Source organism: Mobula birostris, chromosome 7 (assembly GCF_030028105.1).
Source record: "Mobula birostris isolate sMobBir1 chromosome 7, sMobBir1.hap1, whole genome shotgun sequence".
Classification (NCBI taxonomy): domain Eukaryota; kingdom Metazoa; phylum Chordata; class Chondrichthyes; order Myliobatiformes; family Myliobatidae; genus Mobula; species Mobula birostris.
The window spans coordinates 44,114,934-44,137,734 of record NC_092376.1 but is presented as its reverse complement, the minus strand read 5'-3'; the positions used below and the strand labels follow the sequence as shown (position 1 = coordinate 44,137,734).

The following is a 22,801-nucleotide window of genomic DNA, read 5'->3' as shown; positions in this document are numbered from 1 at the left end:
CTGACATCCCCTTGGTACCTATTTCCAAGCACCTTAAAACTATGACCCTCTTATGAGCCATTACAGCCCTGGGAAAAAGCCTCTGGCTATCCACATGCTCAATGCCCCTCATCATCTTACACACGTCTATCAGGTCACCTCTCATCCTCCGTCGCTCCAAGGAGAAAAGGCCAAGTTCACTCAACCTATTCTCATAAGGTAAGCCCCCCAATCCAGGCAACACCCTTGTAAATCTCCTCTGCACTCTCCCTGTAGTATCCACATCCTTCCTGTAGTGAGATGACCAGAAATGAACACAGTACTCCAAGTGGGGTCTGACCATGTTCCCATATAGCTGTAACATTACCTCACGGCTCTTGAGCTCAATCCCACGGATGATGAATGACAACACACCATATGCCTTCTTAACAACACTGTCAACCTGCACAGCAGCTTTGAGTGTCATACTGACATGGGCCCCAGGATCTCTCAAATCCTCCACACTGCCAAGAGTCTTACTATTAATATTATATTCCGTCTTCAAATTGGACCTACCAAAATAAACCACTTCACACTTATCTGGGTTGAAGTCCATCTGCCACTTCTGAGCCCAGTTCTGTTTCCTGTCAATGTCCCACTGTAACCTCTGACAACCCTCCACACTATCCACAACACCTCCAACCTTTGTGTCATCAGCAGACTTACTCACTCATCCTTCTATTTCTTCATCCAGGTCATTTATAAAAATTACAAAGAGGAGGGGTCCCAGAGCAGATCCCTGCGGAACTCCACTGGTCACCGACCTCCATGCAGAATATGAACAATCTACAACCACCCTTTCTGTGGGCAGGCCACTTCTGCATCCACATAGCAAGGTCTCTTTGGATTCCAAGTCTCCTTACTTTCTGAAGGAGCCTGGCATGGGGAACCTTATCAAATGCCTTACTGAAATCCATATGTACTACATCCACTGCTTTACCTTCATCATTCTCCGTAATTTCTGCCATTTCCAATGGGATTCCACCACCAAGCGTATCTTTCCTTCCCCCAACTTTCAGCTTTACACAGTGATTGCTCCCTACATGATCCCTTGTCCATTTGTCCTTCCTCACTGATCTCCCTCCTGGCATATCCTTGCAAGCAGAACAAGTGCCACACCTGCTCCTATACTCCCCCCACCCCCCACTGCCATTCAGGGCCCTAAGCAGTCCTTCCAGACTGACACTTCACCTGTCAGTCCGTTGGGGTCATATACTGTGTCTGATGCTCCCGGTGTGGCCTCCGGTATATTAGTGAGACTTGACATAGATTGTGGAATCGCTTCACCAAGCACCTACGCTCCATCTGCCTAAAAATGGCCACCCATTTAAATTCCACTTCCCATTCCCATTCTGACATGTTAGTCTAGGGCCTCCTCTACTCGCGCGATAAGGCTACACTCAGGTTGGAGAAGCAACACCTTATGTTCCATCTAGATAGCCTCCAACCTGACAGCGATTTCTCAGTCTTCCAGTTATTAATCTTCCAACCTCTCCTTCATCATTACCCATTCCCATTTCCTTCTCTCTCCTTACCTGTCCATCACCTCCCTCTGGTGCTCTTCCCCCTTCCCTTTCTTCCATGGCCTTCTGTCCTCTCCTACCAGATTCCCCATTCTCCAGCCCTTTATCTTTTTCACCTATCAATTTTCTAGCTCTTTACTTTATCCCTCCTGGTTTCACTGATCACCTACCACCTTGTATTTTTTCCTCCCCACCCACCACCTTCTTACAATGACTTCTCGTCTTTTTTTCTAGTATTGATGAAGGTTCTCAGCCTGAAACGTCGACTGTTTACTCTTTTCCAAAGATGCTGCCTGCCCTGCTGAGTTCCTTAAGCATTTTGTGTGTGTTGCTTGGATTTCCAGCACCTGCAGATTTTTTCTTGCTTGTACCTGTTAAGAGAATATAGTTGAGATGAATTCAAAGAGCAGGAGTAATATTAGGAATAGATGATGACTGAAACAAAAATGTTAAATATTTTATTGGAAAGGCTGATAGATAGAGGGGGTTAGATTAGCTGCCTCAAATTCGGTCTGTGGTCAGGGATAGAGGGTGTGACTGCGAGTGAGGCAGGAAGTGGGATCCAAGAGACAGTGCTGGAGGAGCCTCAACCCTTGAGCTTGTCCAAAAGGTCTGAGATCCTTACTCCCTGTGTGGATGAGAGTGGGGGCTGCAGGAAGGATGAGCAACCTAACTGTGGCACCATAGTTTGGGGAGCCATCCAGGTGGGGGGAAAGAAGAGAAATGTAGTGGTAATTGGGATAGTATAGTCAGGGGTATAGACAGAGCTCTCTGTCGTAAGGATAGAACATCTTGAAGGCTGTGTTGCCTGCCTGGTGCCCAGGTTCGGGACACCTTATGTAACCTGCAGAAGAATTTGCAGTGGGAGGGGAAAGATCACATTGTCGTGGTCCATGTGGATACCAACAACATAGGCTGAACAAGGAAAGAGGTTCTAATAGTAATCTCTGATTGCTAGCTGAGCCATGTGCAAATTGGCACAGGGTCAATAAGATTAGAGAGTTTAACACATGGCTCAGTGATTGGTGTGGGAGAAGTGGGTTTGAATTCATGGGAAATTGGCACCAGTATTGGGGAATGAGGGAGCTGTTCCACTGGGACGGGCTCCACCTGAACCATGATGGGACCTGGATCCCAGTGAATTGTATAACAAGTGCTGAGGATAGAGCTTTAATCTAAATATTGGTGGGGTGGGGGAATTCAACAGATCGGAGAAGTATGGATAAAGTAAAAGAGAAAAGTGTGCATAAAGATAAAGTAAAAGCAGAGGATAAAAAAGAGAAAAGTAAGAGTGGAGTGAAGACAAGTCAACTGCAAAAGAGAAAAAGATTACAAGATTTTAAAAGGCACAAGAGTATAAAGGCACTTTATTTAAATGCCCATAGTATTCAAAACAAGGTCAGTGAACTGTGGCACAAATCAGTACAAAGGTGTATGATTAAGTGGCCATTACAGAGACATGGTTGCAGGGTGGGGAGGATTGGGAATTATATATCCAAGGATATCAGGTAATACGGAAGGATAGGCAGGAAGGTACTGGAGGTGGGGTAGCACTCTTAGTTAAAGATGAGGTCAGGGCGATAGTGAGAGACGATACAAGATCTAAGGAGCAGAATGTTGAATCTATCTGGGAAGAGATAAGGAATAATAAAGGGAAAAAAATAACTGGTGGGTGTTGTCTATCGGCCACCGAATAATAACATTACAGTGGCACAGGCAATGAACAGAGAAATATCTGAGGCACGTAAGAATGGAACAGCAGTTATTGTGGGGGACCTTAACATGCATATAGATTGGGTGAATCAAGTTGGTCAAGGCAGTCTTGAGGAGGACTTCATAGAGCACATCCGTGATAGCTTTCTTGAATAGCATATTACTGAACCTAAAGGGTTCTTAGATCTTAGATCTGGTTCTGTGCAATGAGACAGGTAAAGTTGGTGATCTTGTAGAGAGGGATCCTCTTGGAAAGAGTGATCACAGTATGAGTTTCTCATACAAATGGAGGGTGCAATATTTTGATCTAAAACCAGTGAATTATGCCTAAACAATGGAAACTATAATGGAATGAGGAAGGATTTGGCCAGTGTAGACTGGGAAAACAGGCTATATGGTGGGATGGTTGAGGAACATTGGAGGACTTTCAAAGAGGTTTTTCACGGTGCACAACAAAAATATATTCCAGCTGAAAGAAGGACAGTAAGGGTGGGGACAGCCAGACTTGGATAACTAAGGGAATAAAAGAAAGCATCAAATTAAAAGCTCGTGCATACAAAGTCACCAAGAGTAGTGGAAACTGGAAGAACGGGAAAACTTCAAGAAGCAACAAAGAACCACTAAGCGAGCAATAAAGAACGGAAAACTAGATTATGAAAATAAACTAGTACAAAATATAAAAACGGTTAGTAAAAGTTTTTATAATTATATAAAGTGGAAAAGTGTGGCTAAAGTGAATGTAGCTCCCTTGGAGGATGAAAAGGGGCAATTGATATTGAGTAATGAGGAAATGGCCAAGATTGTGAATGACTATTTTGTATTGATCTTCATGGTGGAGGACACGTCAAACATGCTAAAGGGAGATGTTATGGGTGTGATGGGAGGTGAGGACTTCGATACAATATCCATCACTGAAGAGGTAGTTCTGAGCAATTTTGTGGGCCTGAAGATATAAAAGTCACCTGGTCCTGATGGAATACATCTCAGTGTACTGAGAGAAATGGAAGAAGTTATAGTAGAGGTTTTGGTGATAATTTACAAAATTTCTCTAAACTCTGGGAAGGTCCCGGTGGATTGGAAGATGGCAAATGTCACACCACTGTTCAAAAAAGGATGTAGACAAAAGCAGGTGACTATAAGCCAGTTAGTTCATCATCTGTAGATGGGAAAATGCTTAAAGCTATCATTAAGGAAGAAATAGCGAAGATAAGAAATCTGGAAAGAAATGGATCGATCAGGCAGATGGAGCATGGATTCAGCAAAGGCAGATCCTGTTTGACAAACTTACTGGAGTTCTTTGAGGATATAATGAGCACAGTGGATAGAGGGGCACAGATGGACATTATTTACTTGGATTTCCAGAAGGTGTTCGATAAGATGCCGCATAAAAGACTTAATCCATAAGATAAGGATTCATAGAGTTGGGGGATGATGTATTAGAATGGATGGAGAATTGGTTAACTAATACAAAGTAGAGTGTTGGGATACTCTGGTTGGCAATCAGTGGGGAATGGTGTAGCACAGGTGTTGGTGCTGGCCTGCAACTGTACATGATATACATTAATGACCTGGATGAAGGGACCGAGTGTTTGCTGATGACACTAAATTGAGTGGAAAAACAAATTGTGCAGAAGGTACAGAAAGTCTGCAAAGAGATATAGATAGGTTAAGTGAGCAGGCAAGGGTCTGGCAGATAGAGCACTTTGCAAGGAAAGATGGATGATCAGATTATTATTTAAATGGTAAAAAATTGCAGCATGCTGCTGTGCAGAGGGACTTGGGAGTGCTTGTGCATGAATTGCAAAAGGTTGGTTTGCAGGTGCAGCAGGCAATCAAGAAGGCAAATGGAATGTTGGCCTTCATTGCTAGAGGGATTGAATTTAAGAGCAGGGAGGTTATACTGCAACTATACAGGGTACTGGTGAGGCCACACCTGGAGTACTGCGTGCAGTTCTGGTCTCCTTACTTGAGGAATGATGTACTGGCTTTGGAGGTGATGCAGAGGAGGTTCACCAGGTTGATTCCAGAGATGAGGGGGTTAGAATATGAGGAGAGATGGAGTCACCTGGGACTGTAGTCACTGGTATTCAGAAGAATGAGAAGAGATTTACAGAAACATACAAAATTATGAAAGGGATAGATAAGATAGAGACAGGAAAGTTGTTTCCACTGGTAGGTGAGACTAGAACTAGGGGAAATAGCCTCAAGATTTGGGGGAATAGATTTAGGACAGAAATGAGGAGGAACTGCTTTTCCCAGAGGGTGGTGAATCTGTAGAATTCTCTGCCAATGAAGCAGTGGAGGCTACCTCGGTAAATATATTTACTACAAGGTTGGATAGATTTCACAAATGTCTTGAGAAAAGAAGAGACTTTGAAAAACAAAAAGCAAATAAGTCTGTGGTATTCATATACATATGAATTCTTAAGTATTCTTTGAATTAAATTACAAATGTAGTAAGAGATAAAAGGCAAAATTTACTTATGTAACTGATTTAGAATTTAATATAAACATAGCTAGTTGTTGTATTGTAAACAGAACCTAAAGTGATGTTAGTTTTGTGAATATTGAATTATTTCAGAATATTGTGAATAAGGTTCAGGCACAGTTATCACCCCTTCAACCAACAAGCTCTTGAACCAAATGGGATAACTTCACTCAACTTCACTTGCCACATCACTGAAATGTTCCCACAAGCCTTGGACTCATTTTCAAGGACTCCTCTTCTCATGTTCTCGATATTTATTGCTTATTTTATTTATTATTATTATTATTATTTCTTTTTGTCTTTTGAACATTGGTTGAACACCCATTTGGTACAGTTATTCGTTGATTGTATTATGGTTATTTTTCTATTGTGGATGCCCTCAAGAAAATGAATCTCAGGGTTGCATATAGTGACATACATTTACTTTGATAATAAATTTACTTTGAACTTTTCAATGCAAAGCTTATAGACAGTGGTGTTAAACGGATCATAACATAATGTTAGGGCACTGTATCTGAAAGTACAGAATAGGTTATCGGAGCAGTTATTGTGAATAAGATCTACCTCCCTTGCTTGGTATTAACTCTTGATAATGATGCCTTAAAATTATTTAAAATAATAATAAAAACAATCATTGACAAATTAATAATAAAAGCAATCATAGCCTTTTCGCATAGAAGAATCCTCACAAAAATCAGGATAATTCCAATTTGATTAATTATTTTCTAATAACCAATATCAGCACTGGTTCTAGAATCTTCATTAAATCAAATATTATAGTTGTTTTTTTTTGTACACTTCATATTGTTGACAGTTTGGCACATGGCTGGAAGCAACAAGTAGTATTCAGTAGGGCCATTTGAAGGGAAATGACTAAGTTATGCTGCAGTGTCAAATGTTGGAATATCCTGTGATAGCTCATAAGAGAGAAAGATTTTACATAGCTGGTGGTACTTTGCTTAGTATATGTAGATGTGGCCAGCTTCTTGACTTCTCAGTTCAGGCATGCAGTTCCAAGATTTCTCCAGAGAACAAAAACAGTCAATCATCTATAGAAGCTTCTTTCTATGTAAGGTTCAACTCACCTTTTAAATGAACTTGCTAAATCATATGTGAGTCCTGAGGGACTTATCTCTCTTTTGGCATTATGTAAATACCCTGGGGTATTCTGATTTCTTCTCCCATTGTGAATCATTGAAGGGCACTAATACTAAATAATATAGCAAAGCAGTATTTTGTAAATGCATTGTGTGAACAAGCTCTGAAGTTATAAAGAGTTTACATTTTTATTTACATTTTTCTTGTTCTCCATGAACTCAGTGAATTTTGCTTGAATGGAATTTCACTGTTGCTGACAGCAGTGTCCTACTCATTCAATGTTGGACTCCCAGGACAAGTCTGGAAATGTTTTTATTTTTCTGAGGAGAATGCATTAAAATAGCAACCTACAATGGGAACCGTGACTTATCATCCCACTTGAAGGATGCTAAGGCAAATTTTGCATTCTTCATTGCATATTTTTATTTTAGAACATAAGAAATAGGAGCAGGAGTAGGCCATCTGGCCCGTTGAGCCTGCTCCACCATTCAATAAGATTATGGCTTTCTGGCCATAGACTCATCTCCACCTACCTGCTTTTACTCCATAATCCTTAATTCCCCTACTATACAAAAATCTATCGAACCTTGTCTTAAATACATTTACTGAGGTAGCCTCCACTGCTTCATTGGGCAGAGTATTCGAGAGATTCACCACTGTCTGGGAAAAGCAGTTCCTCTTCATCTCCATCCTAAGTCCACTCTCCTGAATCTAGAGGCTATGTCCCCTAGTTCTAGGCTCACCTAGCAGTGGAAACAACTTTTCTGCCTCTATCTTATCTATCCCTTTCATAATTTTATGTGTTTCCATAAGATCTCCTCTCATTCTTCTGAATTTTGCCATAAATCTTCAGACAATGGCATGAATTTAGGTTTGAATTTCTTAATTCCAAATGACTAAATCTATGGACCATTTGAGGATGGCCTAATTTACATTTGCAAATCTAAATTAATAATGTAAATATTGTTTTAGTTACAGTATATATTTATTTAACAATTTTAATCCACTCAACCAACCATCATTATAGTCCACACTTACACACTCTCATAGCCTTTTGTGGTGAGAACTAAATATGGACTATATACAGTTATGTTAATATATATATATTTTTTCAAAACTTTGTACAGTAGAACAATTTCACCCCAATATTATATTTCCTTGTCAATGACAGGGAACCATATGGCTTCACACTGCCTTTCAACACTTCAAAAATATGATTTTGGGCAAGGTGTAAAATGGAAAGTAAAAGGTTGAAAAGGAATTCAAGTCATATTTCGAACTGCTGAGTCACTGCTACACCTAGTTGCCACTTCTACATTGATAGTTGGAGAGTGTGCCCTGGATTTGAATTATGGTTGCCTTCAATTGAACCTCCCCTTCACGAGAGCATGACCAGTCTGCTACTGAGGAATCCACAGTCTCCACTGTTGGCAAATGGTTGGTGGGATGAGAGGTTAACAGAGGAGGTCACTCTATTCCACACCCTGATCCTCTGCTCAAGATCCAGCCTGATTTTATTCCTCTTATCTAGTTGCATACAGCTTCTGATCTTCCCACCAGATTAATACCTATCCACTCCCGGGAGTTTCGTGGAGGAGCTTCAGCAGATTGTGAGTACACCTGAGCAGAATTGTTTGTCTCTCCTCTCCAGAGAATAACATAGATACAGAAACAGAATGGAGACCAACTTAGAAACGAAGAACAAACAAGCAGGCAGGACAGAAAGTAGTTTATTTTCGCGCCGAGGAAGTGTTCATAATCTAGTTTAGATGAAAAGGGGCACCAATCAGTTGTTGTTTTTTAATGAACACGATTGATAACGGGGACACGGAAATATCCCTTCAGAGTATGCACTGAGCTAGGGTATAAGTACAGGGTGGCGTGACAGGCAGCTGGCACTGCCGAAGGTACATCGGATTACTCTGCTCTGCCTGACCGCAGTTGTGCGAATTGCCAAAAGCACCGACGATAATGACGAAAAAGATTAAAATGATTCCAATTATCGATTATGTGTTAGTTTATGAATGGGAACCGGGAAGCATCGATCCCTACGCAGAGGTGAGACTGAAGTTTCTAAGGGATGTAGAAAACACCGGGCTGCGAGTGGACCACAACTTTGCCGGACAGAAATGGGCTGCAGAACTGACAGCTGGGCCACCGGACAAGTACCAGATTGTTAAGATCTATGCACCTTTTGAACTCTTGAGCCGGACAGCTGAGAGAATGAAACTGAAAATGCCTTTGGCTGAGGTGAGCACCTCGGTTCTTTACTACATCTGGAGTAACTATCATCCATTGTTTAAATGCTTTTTTTCAATTTATTAAATAAATGTTTCTGTTTTTAAAATATTTCAATGCTGAGAGAATGTTATTGAACAATATGCAAAATCTCGTCTGAATTTAAAATTTGTACATAAGCGGTTTATTGTAAAAATGTATAATTTGGTATTCCGCAGTTCGACGCAATGAATACAGGTAAACGTACGCGCGCTCGGAAGAAAAATGTTGGAAACCACGAGGAGGTAGGTCTCTGCGAGAGAAACAAAGTTGCAGATCGAGGATTTTTCATCGGCTTCAGAAAAAGGTCAACAGGTCATCGACCTGAAAAACTAACTGATTTTGCCTCTACGTGTAAACTCGATTACCCCTCTTATCGTGTGTTTTCCGACATGCTGAAAACCAAGGTTTCTACGAGGATAACAAAGATATGCATGCAATCTAAAGTACAATATAGGCACTCACATTTGAAGGTGGGATAAACATTTGCTTTGAATTGGCTCAGTAGAGACGCAAGAGACCGCAGTTGCTGGAATCTGGAGTAATAAAGAACCTGCTCGAGGGCTTCAAGCAGCATTTGTGGAGGGAAAGGAACTGTTAGCGTTTTGGGTCATGACCTTGTCTCATGACTGGGAGTGGAGAGGGGAGATGACCAGTAATAAGGGGGGGGGGGTGAGACAGGAGTTGAGGTGACTGGCGAGCGGGGGGGGGGGGTGAGACAGGAGTTGAGGTGACTGGCGAGCTGGGGGTGGGGGTGAAAATGACAGGTAGGGAGGTAGTGACAGAGAAGGAAGACAGGTGAGGAAGAAAGTGAGTGGGCATGGGATTGAAGTAAGAAGGTGGAAGAGGTAAAGGGCTGAAGAAGAAGGAATCTGATAAGAGAGGAGAGTGGTCCATGGGAGAAAGGGAAGGAGGAGAGGGGCAGGTGAGGAGAAGAGAAGGGGTGAGAGGGTACAGCACAGAATCAGGACCTTCAGCCCGTCTAGTCTGTGCTGAACCGTTTAAATTGCCTACTCACATCGACCTGCACCAGAACCATAGCCTCCCCTACCCTTACCCCTGCACCTATCCAAACTTCTCTTAAATGTTGAAATCAAATTTGCATGCAGCACTTGTGCTGGCAGTTCATTCCACACTGTCACAACCCTATGAGTGAAGAAGTTTCTCCTCATGTTCCCCTTAAACTTTTCACCTTTCACCTTTAACCCATGACCTCTGGTTGTATTCCAACTCAACCCCAGTGGAAAAAGCCTGCTTGCATTTACCCTATCTATACCCCTCATAATTTTGTATACCTCTATCAAATCTCCTCTTTGTTCCAAGGAATAAAGTCCTAATCTATTCAATCTTTCCTTATAGCTCAGGTCTTACAGACCCAGCAACATCCTTGTAACACACATCAAAGTTGCTGGTGAACGCAGCAGGCCAGGCAGCATCTCTAGGAAGAGGTGCAGTCGACGTTTCAGGCCGAGACCCTTCGTCAGGACTAACTGAAGGAAGAGTGAGTAAGGGATTTGAAAGTTGGAGGGGGAGGGGGAGATCCAAAATGATAGGAGAAGACAGGAGGGGGAGGGATGGAGCCAAGAGCTGGACAGGTAATAGGCAAAAGGGGATACGAGAGGATCATGGGACAGGAGGTCCGGGAAGAAAGACAAGGGGGGGGAACCCAGAGGATGGGCAAGAGGTATATTCAGAGGGACAGAGGGAGAAAAAGGAGAGTGAGAGAAAGAATGTGTGCATAAAAATAAGTAACAGATGGGGTACGAGGGGGAGGTGGGGCCTAGCGGAAGTTAGAGAAGTCGATGTTCATGCCATCAGGTTGGAGGCTACCCAGACAGAATATAAGGTGTTGTTCCTCCAACCTGAGTGTGGCTTCATCTTTACAGTAGAGGAGGCCGTGAATAGACATGTCAGAATGGGAATGGGATGTGGAATTAAAATGTGTGGCCACTGGGAGATCCTGCTTTCTCTGGCGGACAGAGCGTAGATGTTCAGCAAAGTGGTCTCCCAGTCTGTGTCGGGTCTCGCCAATATATAAAAGGCCACATCGGGAGCACCGGACGCAGTATATCACCCCAGTCGACTCACAGGTGAAGTGTTGCCTCACCTGGAAGGACTGTTTGGGGCCCTGAATGATGGTAAGGGAGGAAGTGTAAGGGCATGTGTAGCACTTGTTCCGCTTACACGGATAAGTGCCAGGAGGGAGATCAGTGGGGAGGGATGGGGGGGACGAATGGACAAGGGAGTTGTGTAGGGAGCGATCCCTGCGGAATGCAGAGAGAGGGGGGGAGGGAAAGATGTGCTTCGTGGTGGGATCCCGTTGGAGGTGGCGGAAGTTACGGAGAATAATATGTTGGATCCGGAGGCTGGTGGGGTGGTAGGTGAGGACCAGGGGAACCCTATTCCTAGTGGGGTGGCGGGAGGATGGAGTGAGAGCAGATGTACGTGAAATGGGGGAGATGCATTTAAGAGCAGAGTTGATAGTGGAGGAAGGGAAGCCCCTTTCTTTAAAAAATGAAGGCATCTCCCTTGTCCTAGAATGAAAAGCCTCATCCTGAGAGCAGATGCGGCGGAGACGGAGGAATTGCGAGAAGGGGATGGCGTTTTTGCAAGAGACAGGGTGAGAAGAGGAATAGTCCAGATAGCTGTGAGAGTCAGTAGGCTTATAGTAGACATCAGTGGATAAGCTGTCTCCAGAGACAGACAGAAAGATCTAGAAAGGGGAGGGAGGTGTCGGAAATGGACCAGGTAAACTTGAGGGCAGGGTGAAAGTTGGAGGCAAAGTTAATAAAGTCAACGAGTTTTGCATGCGTGCAGGAAGCAGCGCCAATGCAGTCGTCGATGTAGCGAAGGAAAAGTGGGGGACAGATACCAGAGTAGGCACGGAACATAGATTGTTCCACAAACCCAACAAAAAGGCAGGCATAGCTAGGACCCATATGGGTGCCCATAGCTACACCTTTAGTTTGGAGGAAGTGGGAGGAGCCAAAGGAGAAATTATTAAGAGTAAGGACTAATTCCGCTAGACGGAGCAGAGTGGTGGTAGAGGGGAACTGATTAGGTCTGGAATCCAAAAAGAAGCGTAGAGCTTTGAGACCTTCCTGATGGGGGATGGAAATATCTAAGGACTGGACATCCATGGTGAAAATAAAGCGGTGAGGGCCAGGGAACTTAAAATCATCGAAAAGTTTAAGAGCGTGAGAAGTGTCACGAACATAGGTCGGAAGGGATTGAACAAGGGGTGATAAAACAGTGTCGAGGTATGCAGAAATGAGTTCGGTGGGGCAGGAGCAAGCTGAGACAATAGGTCGGCCAGGACAGGCAGGTTTGTGGATCTTGGGTAGGAGGTAGAAATGGGAAGTGCGGGGTGTGGGAACGATAAGGTTGGTAGCAGTGGATGGGAGATCCCCTGAGGGGATAAAGTCGGTGATGGTGTGGGAGACAGTGGCCTGGTGCTCCTTAGTGGGGTCACAATCGAGGGGTAAATAAGAGGAGGTCAGTACGCCAGACTACAACAGCACCCCCCTTATCGGCGGGTTTAATAATAAGGTTAGGATTAGTGCGGAGGGAGTGGAGAGCAGAGCGTTCCGAAGGAGTGAGGTTGGAATGGGGACAAGGTGCGGTGAAGTCGAGACGGTTGATGTCCCGTCGGCAATTAGCGATAAAGAGATCCAGAGCAGGCAGAAGACCAGAGCGGGGTGTCCATGAAGAAGAGGAGGGTTGAAGACGGGAGAAGGGGTCATCGGTGGGGGTGGAAGAGTCCTTGCCGAAGAAGTAGGCTCGGAGACGGAGACGGCGGAAGAAAAGTTCCGCATCATGGCGAACACGGAACTCGCTGAGGTGTGGGCGAAGGGGGACAAAGGTGAGGCCCTTACTGAGGACCGAGCGTTCTGCCTCCGACAGTTGAAGGTCGGAGGGGATGGTAAAGACCCGGCACGGATGAGAGCTGGGATCAGAGGGGGGAGGGAGGAGGCTGGGGGTGTCAGTGGAGAGGGGAGGGTTGGGGTGAGAGGAAGATGGAGCCTCCGAGGGCCCAGGAGTTGACGGTGGGATCTGAGGAAGACGGGGCTGCGGAGTGGTAGTGGGGGAAGGGGAGACGGGAGTCACAACAGCAGCACATAAAGACCCGGCCTAGAGTTCAAGGCTGGCGTCGCAGTTGGTGGTTGCTCCAACTCCCTCCTGGCACTTATCCGTGTAAGCGGAACAAGTGCTACACATGCCCTTACACTTCCTCCCTTACCACCATTCAGGGCCCCAAACAGTCCTTCCAGGTGAGGCAACACTTCACCTGTGAGTCGACTGGGGTGATATACTGCGTCCGGTGCTCCCGATGTGGCCTTTTATATATTGGTGAGACCCGACGCAGACTGGGAGACCGCTTTGCTGAACATCTACGCTCTGTCCGCCAGAGAAAGCAGGATCTCCCAGTGGCCACACATTTTAATTCCACATCCCATTCCCATTCTGACATGTCTATCCACGGCCTCCTCTACTGTAAAGATGAAGCCACACTCAGGTTGGAGGAACAACACCTTATATTCCGTCTGGGTAGCCTCCAACCTGATGGCATGAACATCGACTTCTCTAACTTCCGCTAGGCCCCACCTCCCCCTCGTACCCCATCTGTTACTTAGTTTTATGCACACATTCTTTCTCTCACTCTCCTTTTTCTCCCTCTGTCCCTCTGAATATACCTCTTGCCCATCCTCTGGGTCCCCCCCCTCTTGTCTTTCTTCCCAGACCTCCTGTCCCATGATCCTCTCGTATCCCGTTTTGCCAATCACCTGTCCAGCTCTTGGCTCCATCCCTCCCCTCCTGTCTTCTCCTATCATTTTGGATCTCCCCCTCCCCCTCCAACTTTCAAATCCCTTACTCACTCTTCCTTCAGTTAGTCCTGACGAAGGGTCTCAGCCTGAAACGTCGACTGCACCCCTTCCTAGAGATGCTGCCTGGCCTGCTGTGTTCACCAGCAACTTTGATGTGTGTTGCTTGAATTTCCAGCATCTGCAGAATTCCTGTTGTTAACATCCTTGTAAGTTTTCTCTGTACTCTTGGGTGAATAATGACCAGAAGTTGGAGAAATCAATGTCCATGTTATTAGGTTGGAGGCTACACAGGTTGAATACGAGGTGTTGTTCCTTCAACCTGAGTTTTGCTACATTTTTGTAGTAGAGGGGGCTTTGAGTAGACATGTCAGAAGGGGAATGGAAGTCGAATTGAAGCCCTGAATAGTGGTGAGGTGCTTTGTTTATCCCTGCAAGCATGATAAGTGCTACATCTCCTTCCTCACCATCATTTAAGGGCCCTAACAGTCCTAACAGTGAGGCAATACTTCACTGTGAGTCTGTCAGGACCACCATTTGTATCCAGTGCTCCCAATTTGAGACCCAATGCAGACTGGGGGGCCGCTTCGTCAAGCACCTTTGTTCTGTCTGCCGCGAAAGGCAGAATCTCCCGGTGGCTACCCATTTTAATTCAACTTTTCATTCCGGTTCTGAAATGTATGTTCATGTTTTCTTCTTCTGCCACAATGAGACCAAACTCAGGTTGGAGGAGCTACACCTCATATTCCGTCTGGGTAGCCTCCAGCCTGATGGTATGAACATTGATCTTTCTATCTTCCAGTAATTTCTCCCACTCCCACTTTTTCTCTATTTTTGTTCCCCATTCTAGTTACCCTGTCACTCCTTTTGTCCTCACCAGCCCATCACCTGCCTCTGGTTCCACTCCTCCTTCCCTTTATTCCAATGCCCACTCTCCTCTCCTATTGGATTCCTCCTCCTCCAACTCATTACTTCTTCCACCTATCTCCTCCCAGCAACTTATTTCATCCTGCACCCACCCATCTTCCCCTTCTCCTGATCTTACCTATCACCTGCCGGCTTGTGCTCCTCCTTTCGGCCTTCCGATTATTCCGGCTTCTGCCTCTTTCCTTTCTGGTCCTGATGAAGGGACTCAGCCCAAAACGTCGACTGTTTATTCCCCTCAATAGATGGTGCCTGACTTGCTGAATTCCACCAACATTTTGTGGGTGTTGCTCAAGATTGCCAGTATTTGCGGAAACTTTTGTGTTCAGAGTCCAGGTCCACAGTTCCCTAAAAGTGGAAACACAGGTTGATAGAGTGGTTTAAAAAAAAGGCTTAAGACATGCTTGCCTTCATAGGTTGGGCACATAATATAAGTGTGGGGAAATTATGTTGAAACATTCTGCAATGCTGGTTAAGCCGCATTTACTATTGTGTAGCAACCAGAGCTATACACTTGGAGTATTATGTGTAATTCTGGTTTCCAAACCAAGGGTGCATCTCTGTCCCAAAACTTCTCTCAGTCTTTCCTGCTGAAATGTTGCTGCTCACCTCCAACTAACTTCCCACAGGAATGGATCTAATCTTTGGAACTAATGAGAAACTGTTCATCCTCTGGTGACTGTACTCCAAGAACCTAGGACAACCAGTACACTCACATAGCGTGCAGCTGACATTTGTGCTTGTGCACCATTCAGAGACTGACTTGTTCACTGAAACATACAAGAGCATTGTCCATGAACTCAATATCCACAAAATAAAGATCATCCAGCAACATGCCATTTTGCTGTGTTTCATGTTCTCCAATGATAAATGTTTACAAGAAACTCTGGAAAATATGGACCATTTCCTCCATCTTGGGAGTTACCACTTGGTGATGAGAGATATCAACAATGAAATTCACCATCTTCAATGTGCCAATACAGTCTTTGATCAGATGTAGATAATCCATATCTCAGCTGCATAGAAAAGGGAAGGGATCACCGTTACCAAATTGATCTCAGACAAAGCTCACGATCAATTGAATTTCACTGATTTCTACCCTCCTATATGCTTTTGAGACCTGGATTATCTACAACCAACAACTCAAGGTGGTGGAAAATATTCCACCCACACTATATCTCAATGCAACGCTGTGCAGGACCCAAAACTTCAGAGGACATCAGTGGCCTGTCGTTGCTTTGCTAAATAGGGAGCTTGGCATCTGATTGCCAAAACAACTGATCATATCTTACTTCCTTATCCATCTTTGACTTCCTCGTTTGCATGAGCATGTGCAAAAGCCTGAGGTAAGCTGAGCTATGAACCTCTGACTGCTAAAAGTTCCCTGTGGAACAGCTGGTTGTCATTTACTTAATTTGGCTCTTTAAAAAATATTCAGCTTTTCCCTTGTTCTGAGGTAAGGTATATCTCAACTTTTTGTTCTCCACATATATACTTCATAGTTTATTGAGTGAATGGTTTCAGATTACCAACATCTGCAGTGATTTGCTTTGTTTTGAATCTTAATAAAAGACCAATGAAATAGTGAATCTCAAGCAGAAGCATCTATAAGTGATACCGAAAGGAATTGATTGGCCTGTGGCAAATGGCCACAGATCTAATTATATGTTAACTACATATTTTGCCTCTAATGTTAGGAGAGTCATGGAGAAGTACAGTACAGAAACAGGCCCTTCAGCCCATCTAGTACATGCCAAAGCCATTTAAACAGTCTACTCCCATCGACCTGCACCGGAAATATAGCTCTCCAAATCCTTACAATCCATGTACCTATCCAAACTTCTCTTAAACATTGAAATCGAGCTCATGTGCACTGCTTGTGCTGGCAGCTCATTCCACACGCTCACAACCCTCTGGGTGAAGAAGTTTCCCCTCGTGTTCCCTTAACCTTCTCACCTCTCATCCTTAAGCCATGACGTCCAGTGGTAGTCCCACCCAACTTCAGTGGAGAAAGCCTGGTTACATTTACCCTATCTATACCCCTCAAACTTTGTATACTTATATCAAATCTCCTCTCAATCTTCTACATTCTAAAGAGTAGCCTATTCAATCTTTCCTTATAATTCAGGTCCTCCAGACCTGACAACATCCTAGAAAATTTTCTCTGCACTCTTTCAACTTTGTTTACATCCTTCCTGTTGGTAGGTGACCAAAAACACACACAACGCTCCAAATTAGGCCTCAGCAACATCTGATACAACTTCAACATCACATCCCATTTTCTGTACTCAATACATTGATTTATAAAGGCCAACGTGCCAAAAACTTTCTTTATGAACCTATCTACCTGTGATGCCACTTTCAATGACTTATGTATCTGTACTCCCAGATCACTTTGTTCTACCACGCTCCTCAGTGCCCTACTGTTCAATGCATGAGACCTACCTTGGCTGGTCCTAACAAGTGGCAAAACCTCATACTTGTCTGCATTAAATTCCATCTGCCATTTTTCAGCACATTTTCCAGCTGATGCAGATCCCTCTGCAAGCCTTGATAGCCTTCTTCACTGTCCACTACACCCCAGCCTTGGTGTCATCTGCAAATTTGCTGATCCAGTTGACCACATTATCATCCAGATCATTGATATAGAAGGCAAACGAAACGGACCCAGCACCGATCGCTACAGCATCACACTAGACACAGGCCTCCAGTCAGAGGCAGACATTCGCTTGACTGAACCTTCTTGACCAGCCTTCATGTGGGACTTTGTCAAATGCCTTACATAGATAACATCCACTTTCCTTGCCTTCAACCACTTTCCTGGTAACTTCTTCAACTTTCTCTGTAAGATTGGTTAGATGTGACCAACCACGCATGAATCCTTGCTGACTATCCTTAATCAGTCCATGTCTATCCAAGTATATGGTCCCTTAGAATGCCTTCCAATAACTTTCCCGCTACTGATGTAGAACTAGTATTATTGTTATTCTAAATAATTCTAATAAATTGCTTTTATCAAAGCACAAAAATGTTTTTAAAATTAACATTTTTGATAGGCTGGGTTACAGATATCCTTATGTATAAAAACCTCTATGACATTGTAAAATTAAAAGTCTAACACTGTATGAAAAAAAGTTCATTCTTACAAACAGCAGGTCTAGTGTCCTCTTTCTGTTAACTTTTAGTAATTGTTCTTTCTCATCAGTCTTGTGTGCTTTTGATGCTATTCATCACAAAATTATGAAGCTATTGTGACCCCATTGAGTGATTTTTGCATATTTTCTGACTTACGAATGTCTGCAAAAATGAAACCCAATCATTGGCTAGGAATGCCCTGTATCTCATTCATTCATTCATTAGAGGTAACAGGCCCTTCTGGTCCAATGAGCCCACGCCACCCAATTACACGCATGGGATGAATTAACCAACTAACCTGACCATCCTTGGAGTGTAGGAGAAAACTAGAGCACCTGGAGGAAACACACATAGTCATGGGGAGAACATACAAACTACTTACATACAGCCACGGACAAGAGAAAATCTGCAGATGCTGGAAATCCAGGCAACACACACAAACTGCTGGCAGTATCAGTCCTACCGAAGGGTCTTGACCCAAAATGTTGACTATACTCTTTTCCATAGATGCTGCCCGACCTGCTGAGTTCCTCCAGCATTTTGTGTGTGTTACTTACATACAGGGGCAATATTGAACCCCTGTCACTGGTGCACTAATATTGTTACGCTAGCTGCTATGGTACAGTAATGACTCTGTTCACCAGAGGAACTAGAATTGTATTGCCTTACAGACCAAAAGAAATGTATTATATTTTTATCTTCCCATAACTGTAAATAAAATCTTTGGATAGCATGAAGTCAGTGTTAAATAGCAGCTCCTGACGCACACTAGGATGCTGCTTTGGGTCCCCTACCAGCTGAAGAACCTTGGCAGGTTTCCATGACTCAACCCCAACAGACCTTGATTCATGACCCCAACCACACTACCTTTCTCCCCCGTATCCAGCATTCTTCACAGACTCCACGAACCTCATTTTGTGAAGAAAGGGATCATCACTTGCACCTTGTGTCCCACTGAATTTATTAGCAACATCCCAAACATAAGAGATATTGGTGAACTTTGTAACAACGGATGAATGTGCCAGAGAATGCTCTGAACTATGTGTCTCGAAGTTGTTCGCTTTGCAGGCGCAAATGTTCATATTTTTGGTCCTCTAAGAAAAGTTGTGAATTTGCTTTTGCAGGTAGACATATCTATACAATATTGTATTGACTAATATGCTCTTGTTCTTTTCAAGGTTATTGAATTGAAAGTGGCTGGGTGTTTTCAGAAATTCATGTCCCATTTTAAAACTGAAACTGTAGTCAACTATATCAGTGCACATTATGAACATGAGAAAAGACATCTATTTAAAGGAATTGAAAATGAAGAAACATTTTTTCGTCCTGCGCTGAGATCTCTCATCGTAAGTAGTTAATTTTATTGTGATTTTTTTTTTTGATTGGGAGTTATTCCGATTAGCCCTCCATTATCTGTTAAAATATTTTTTGAGTGGTGCCATATTTTTCATTTTGGTATTAGACTGATCAAGTTCTGATCTAAAACAGCCACAGATGTTGTGTGTAACACACACACACACACACAAAATGCTGGAGGAACTCAGCAGGCCAGGCTGTATTTATGGAAAAAAGTACTGTCAATGTTTCGGGCTGAAACATCGACTGTACTTTTTTCCAAAGATGCTGCCTGACCTACTGAGTTCCTCCAGCATTCTGTGTGTGTTGCTCGGATTTCAAGCAACTGCGGATTTTCTCTTGTTTGACAGGTGTTTTTTGAGTAACACCAGTGGAATGGAAATGTAACATTAAATTGGCCTAGCGTATAATCCCATCAGTGTCACCGCACTTATCCACCGTTGATGAGCCCTCTAGTATGTCCTGTCTGAGTACTGTTGTGACATTGTGACTTTCTCTCTTACCAGTAGTGCAATCCTTCCTCTTTTTTCCCTCCCCTCTCTATCATGTCTAAAACAATGAAACCCAGGAACATTGAACCCCCATTGTTGTCCCTCACACAGTAGGATTTCTGTAATGGTAAGAACATCATAATTCAATGTACTGATCCAGGCTCGACGTTCATCCTCCTTACACATAATACCAGCACTGAATAAACATATTCTAGCCCAACAGACCCACAATCTCGATTTGACCATAAGACCATAAGATATAGGAGCAGAATTAGGCAATTTGGCCCATTGAGTTTGCTCCGCCATTTCATCATGACTGATCCATTTTTCCTCTCAGCCCCAGTCTCCTGCCTCCCTCCCACCATATACCTTCCTGACCAATCAAGAACCTATCAACCTCTGCCTTAAATGTACTTCAAGGCTTGGCCTCTTTGCTGCAAGTGGCAAAGCATTTCATAGATTCAACATTTTCTGGCTAAATTAATTCCCCTTTATCTCCATTCTAAAAGGTTGTCTCTGTGTTCTCTGGTCTTAGACTCTCCCACCATAGGAAACACCCTCTCCACATGCACTCTATCAAGGCCTTTCGCCATTTGACAGGTTTCAATGAGGTCTCCCCTCATTCTTCTGAATTCTAGTGAATACAGGCCCAGGGCCATCAAATATTCTTTATATGACAAGCTGTTCAATCCTGGAATCATTTTTTGTGAACCTCCTCTGAACCCTCTCCAGTTTCAGCACATCCTTTCTAAGATAAGGGGTCCAAACATGCTCACAATACTCCAAGTGAGGCCTCACCAGTGCTTTATAAAGTCTCAACATTACATCCTTGCTTTTATGTTCTAGTCCTCTTGAAATTAATGCTAACATCACATTTGCCTTCCTCACCACAGACTCAACCTGTAAATTAACCTTTAGGGAATCCTGCACGAAGACTCCCAAGTCCCTTTGCACCTCAGTTTTTTGTATTTTCTCTCCCATTTATAAAATAGTTAACTTTTCATTTCTTCTACCAAAGTGCTTGACCATACACTTCCCGACAATGTATTTCATCACCATATCTTTGCCCATTCTCCTAATCTGTCTAGGTCCTTCTGTAGCTTCTCTACTTCCTCAGAACTACCTGCCCCTCCACCTATCTTCATATCAACTGCAAACTTTGCAACAAAGCCATCAATTCCATCATCCAAATCATTGACATATAATGTAAAAAGAATCGGTCCTCACACAGACCCCTGTGGAACACCATTAGTTACTGGCAGAAACCAGAAAAGGCTCCCTTTATTATCACTCTTTGCTTCCTGCCAATCAGCCACTGCTTTATCCATGCTAGAATCTTTCCTGTAATACCATGGGCTCATAGCTTGTAAGCAGCCTCATGCATGGCACCTTGTCAAAGGCCTTATGAAAATCCAAGAACACAACATCAACCGCTTTTCCTTTGTCTATCCTGCTTGTTATTTCTTCAAAGAATTCCAATAGATTTGTCAGACAAGACAAATCTTGTCCCCCATTAGTATCTCTGCAGCATCGTTTTCCAGTGGTCCGATATCTATTTTCATGTCTCTTTTACACTATATTTCTGCAGAAACTTTTGGGATCCTCTGTAATATTATTGCGTAGCTCATTTTGTATTCCACCTTTATTTTCCTAATGATTTTTTAGTTGACTTCTGTTGGTTTTTAAAAGCTTCCCAATCCTCAAAATTCCCACTAATTTTTGTTCTATTATATGCCCTCTCTTTGACTTTGATTTCTCTTGTTAGCCATGGTTGTGTCATCTTTCCATTAGAATACTTCTTCCTCTTTGGGATGTATGTATCCTGTGCCTTCCAAATTCCTTCCAGAAATTTCTGCCTTTGCTGCTTTGCTGTCATCCCTGCTGGTATTCATTTCCATTTAATTCTGCCAAATCCTCTCTCAAGCCTCTGTAGTTCCCTTTACTCCACTATAACACTGATACATCTGACTTTAGCTTCTTCTCAAATTTCAGGGTGAATTTGATCATATTTTCTTTTTCTTTAATCTCTCTAATCAATTCATCACATCACACCTAATCCAGAATAGCTGATCCCTTAGTGGACACACCACAAGCTTCTCTAAAAAAAACATCTCATAGGCACTCTAGAAATTCCTCCTCCTGGAATCCAGCACCAACCTGATTTTCCCAATCTATCTGTATATTAAAATTCCCCATGACTATTGTAACATTGCTTTTCTGGCATGCATTTTCTATCTCCCACTGTAAATTGTAGACCACATCCCTACTACTGTTTGGGGGTCTGTATCTAACTCCCATCATGGTCTTTTTACCTTTGCAGTTCCTTAGCTCTATCCACAATGATTCAACACCTTCTGACCCTATGTCACCTCTTTCTAATGATTTGATTTCATTTTATTAGACTGTCTCTTAGTGTCCTTCCTTTCAGTATGAGCTGTCATACTAACTTTCTTGCCCGTAGTCTACCATCTGTTGCCCCACTGATGTGATCTTCATCCACCTGCCTTGCTACTTTAAACCATCGGAAATCATCTTGGTTCAGATACAAACCAGCCATGAAAGAGAGCCTAGTGATCCACAAATCTGAATCCTTCCCTCCTGTATCAGCTCCTTAGCCACACTGTATATTTCTCATGTCACTGGTATATGGCACTGGTAGTGATCATGAAATAACAACCCCGGAAGACTTGCTTCTTAATTTCCACCTAGTTCCCTGAGATCACTTTGCAAGACCTCATCCATGCACTAGCCTATGTCATTGCTACTTAATTGGCTGCTCACCCTCCCCTCTCAGAATGTCCTGTACCCATTGCAAGACATCCTGGACCCTGGCACCAGAGAGGCACCCAACGTCCTGCAGTTTTGATTGCAGCCACAGAAAAGTCTTTCTGTACCCCTTAAATATTGTACGCTATATGATGTGGAGCATTGACTGTACAATATTTATGGTATTTG

At 43.4% G+C, this 22,801-nt stretch overlaps 1 protein-coding gene across 1 annotated transcript in view; it reads left to right on the top strand.

Moving 5' to 3' along the window:
* Positions 1-8,811: 8,811 nt before the first annotated feature.
* LOC140200922 (anoctamin-7-like) overlaps positions 8,812-22,801 on the top strand; it is a 74,353-nt gene continuing 60,363 nt past the window's right edge. The window contains exons 1-3 of the mRNA XM_072264573.1: positions 8,812-9,090; positions 9,297-9,362; positions 19,178-19,345. Of these exons, the coding sequence (XP_072120674.1) occupies positions 8,812-9,090; positions 9,297-9,362; positions 19,178-19,345 (513 nt within the window). The remainder of the gene's footprint in view (positions 9,091-9,296; positions 9,363-19,177; positions 19,346-22,801) is intronic.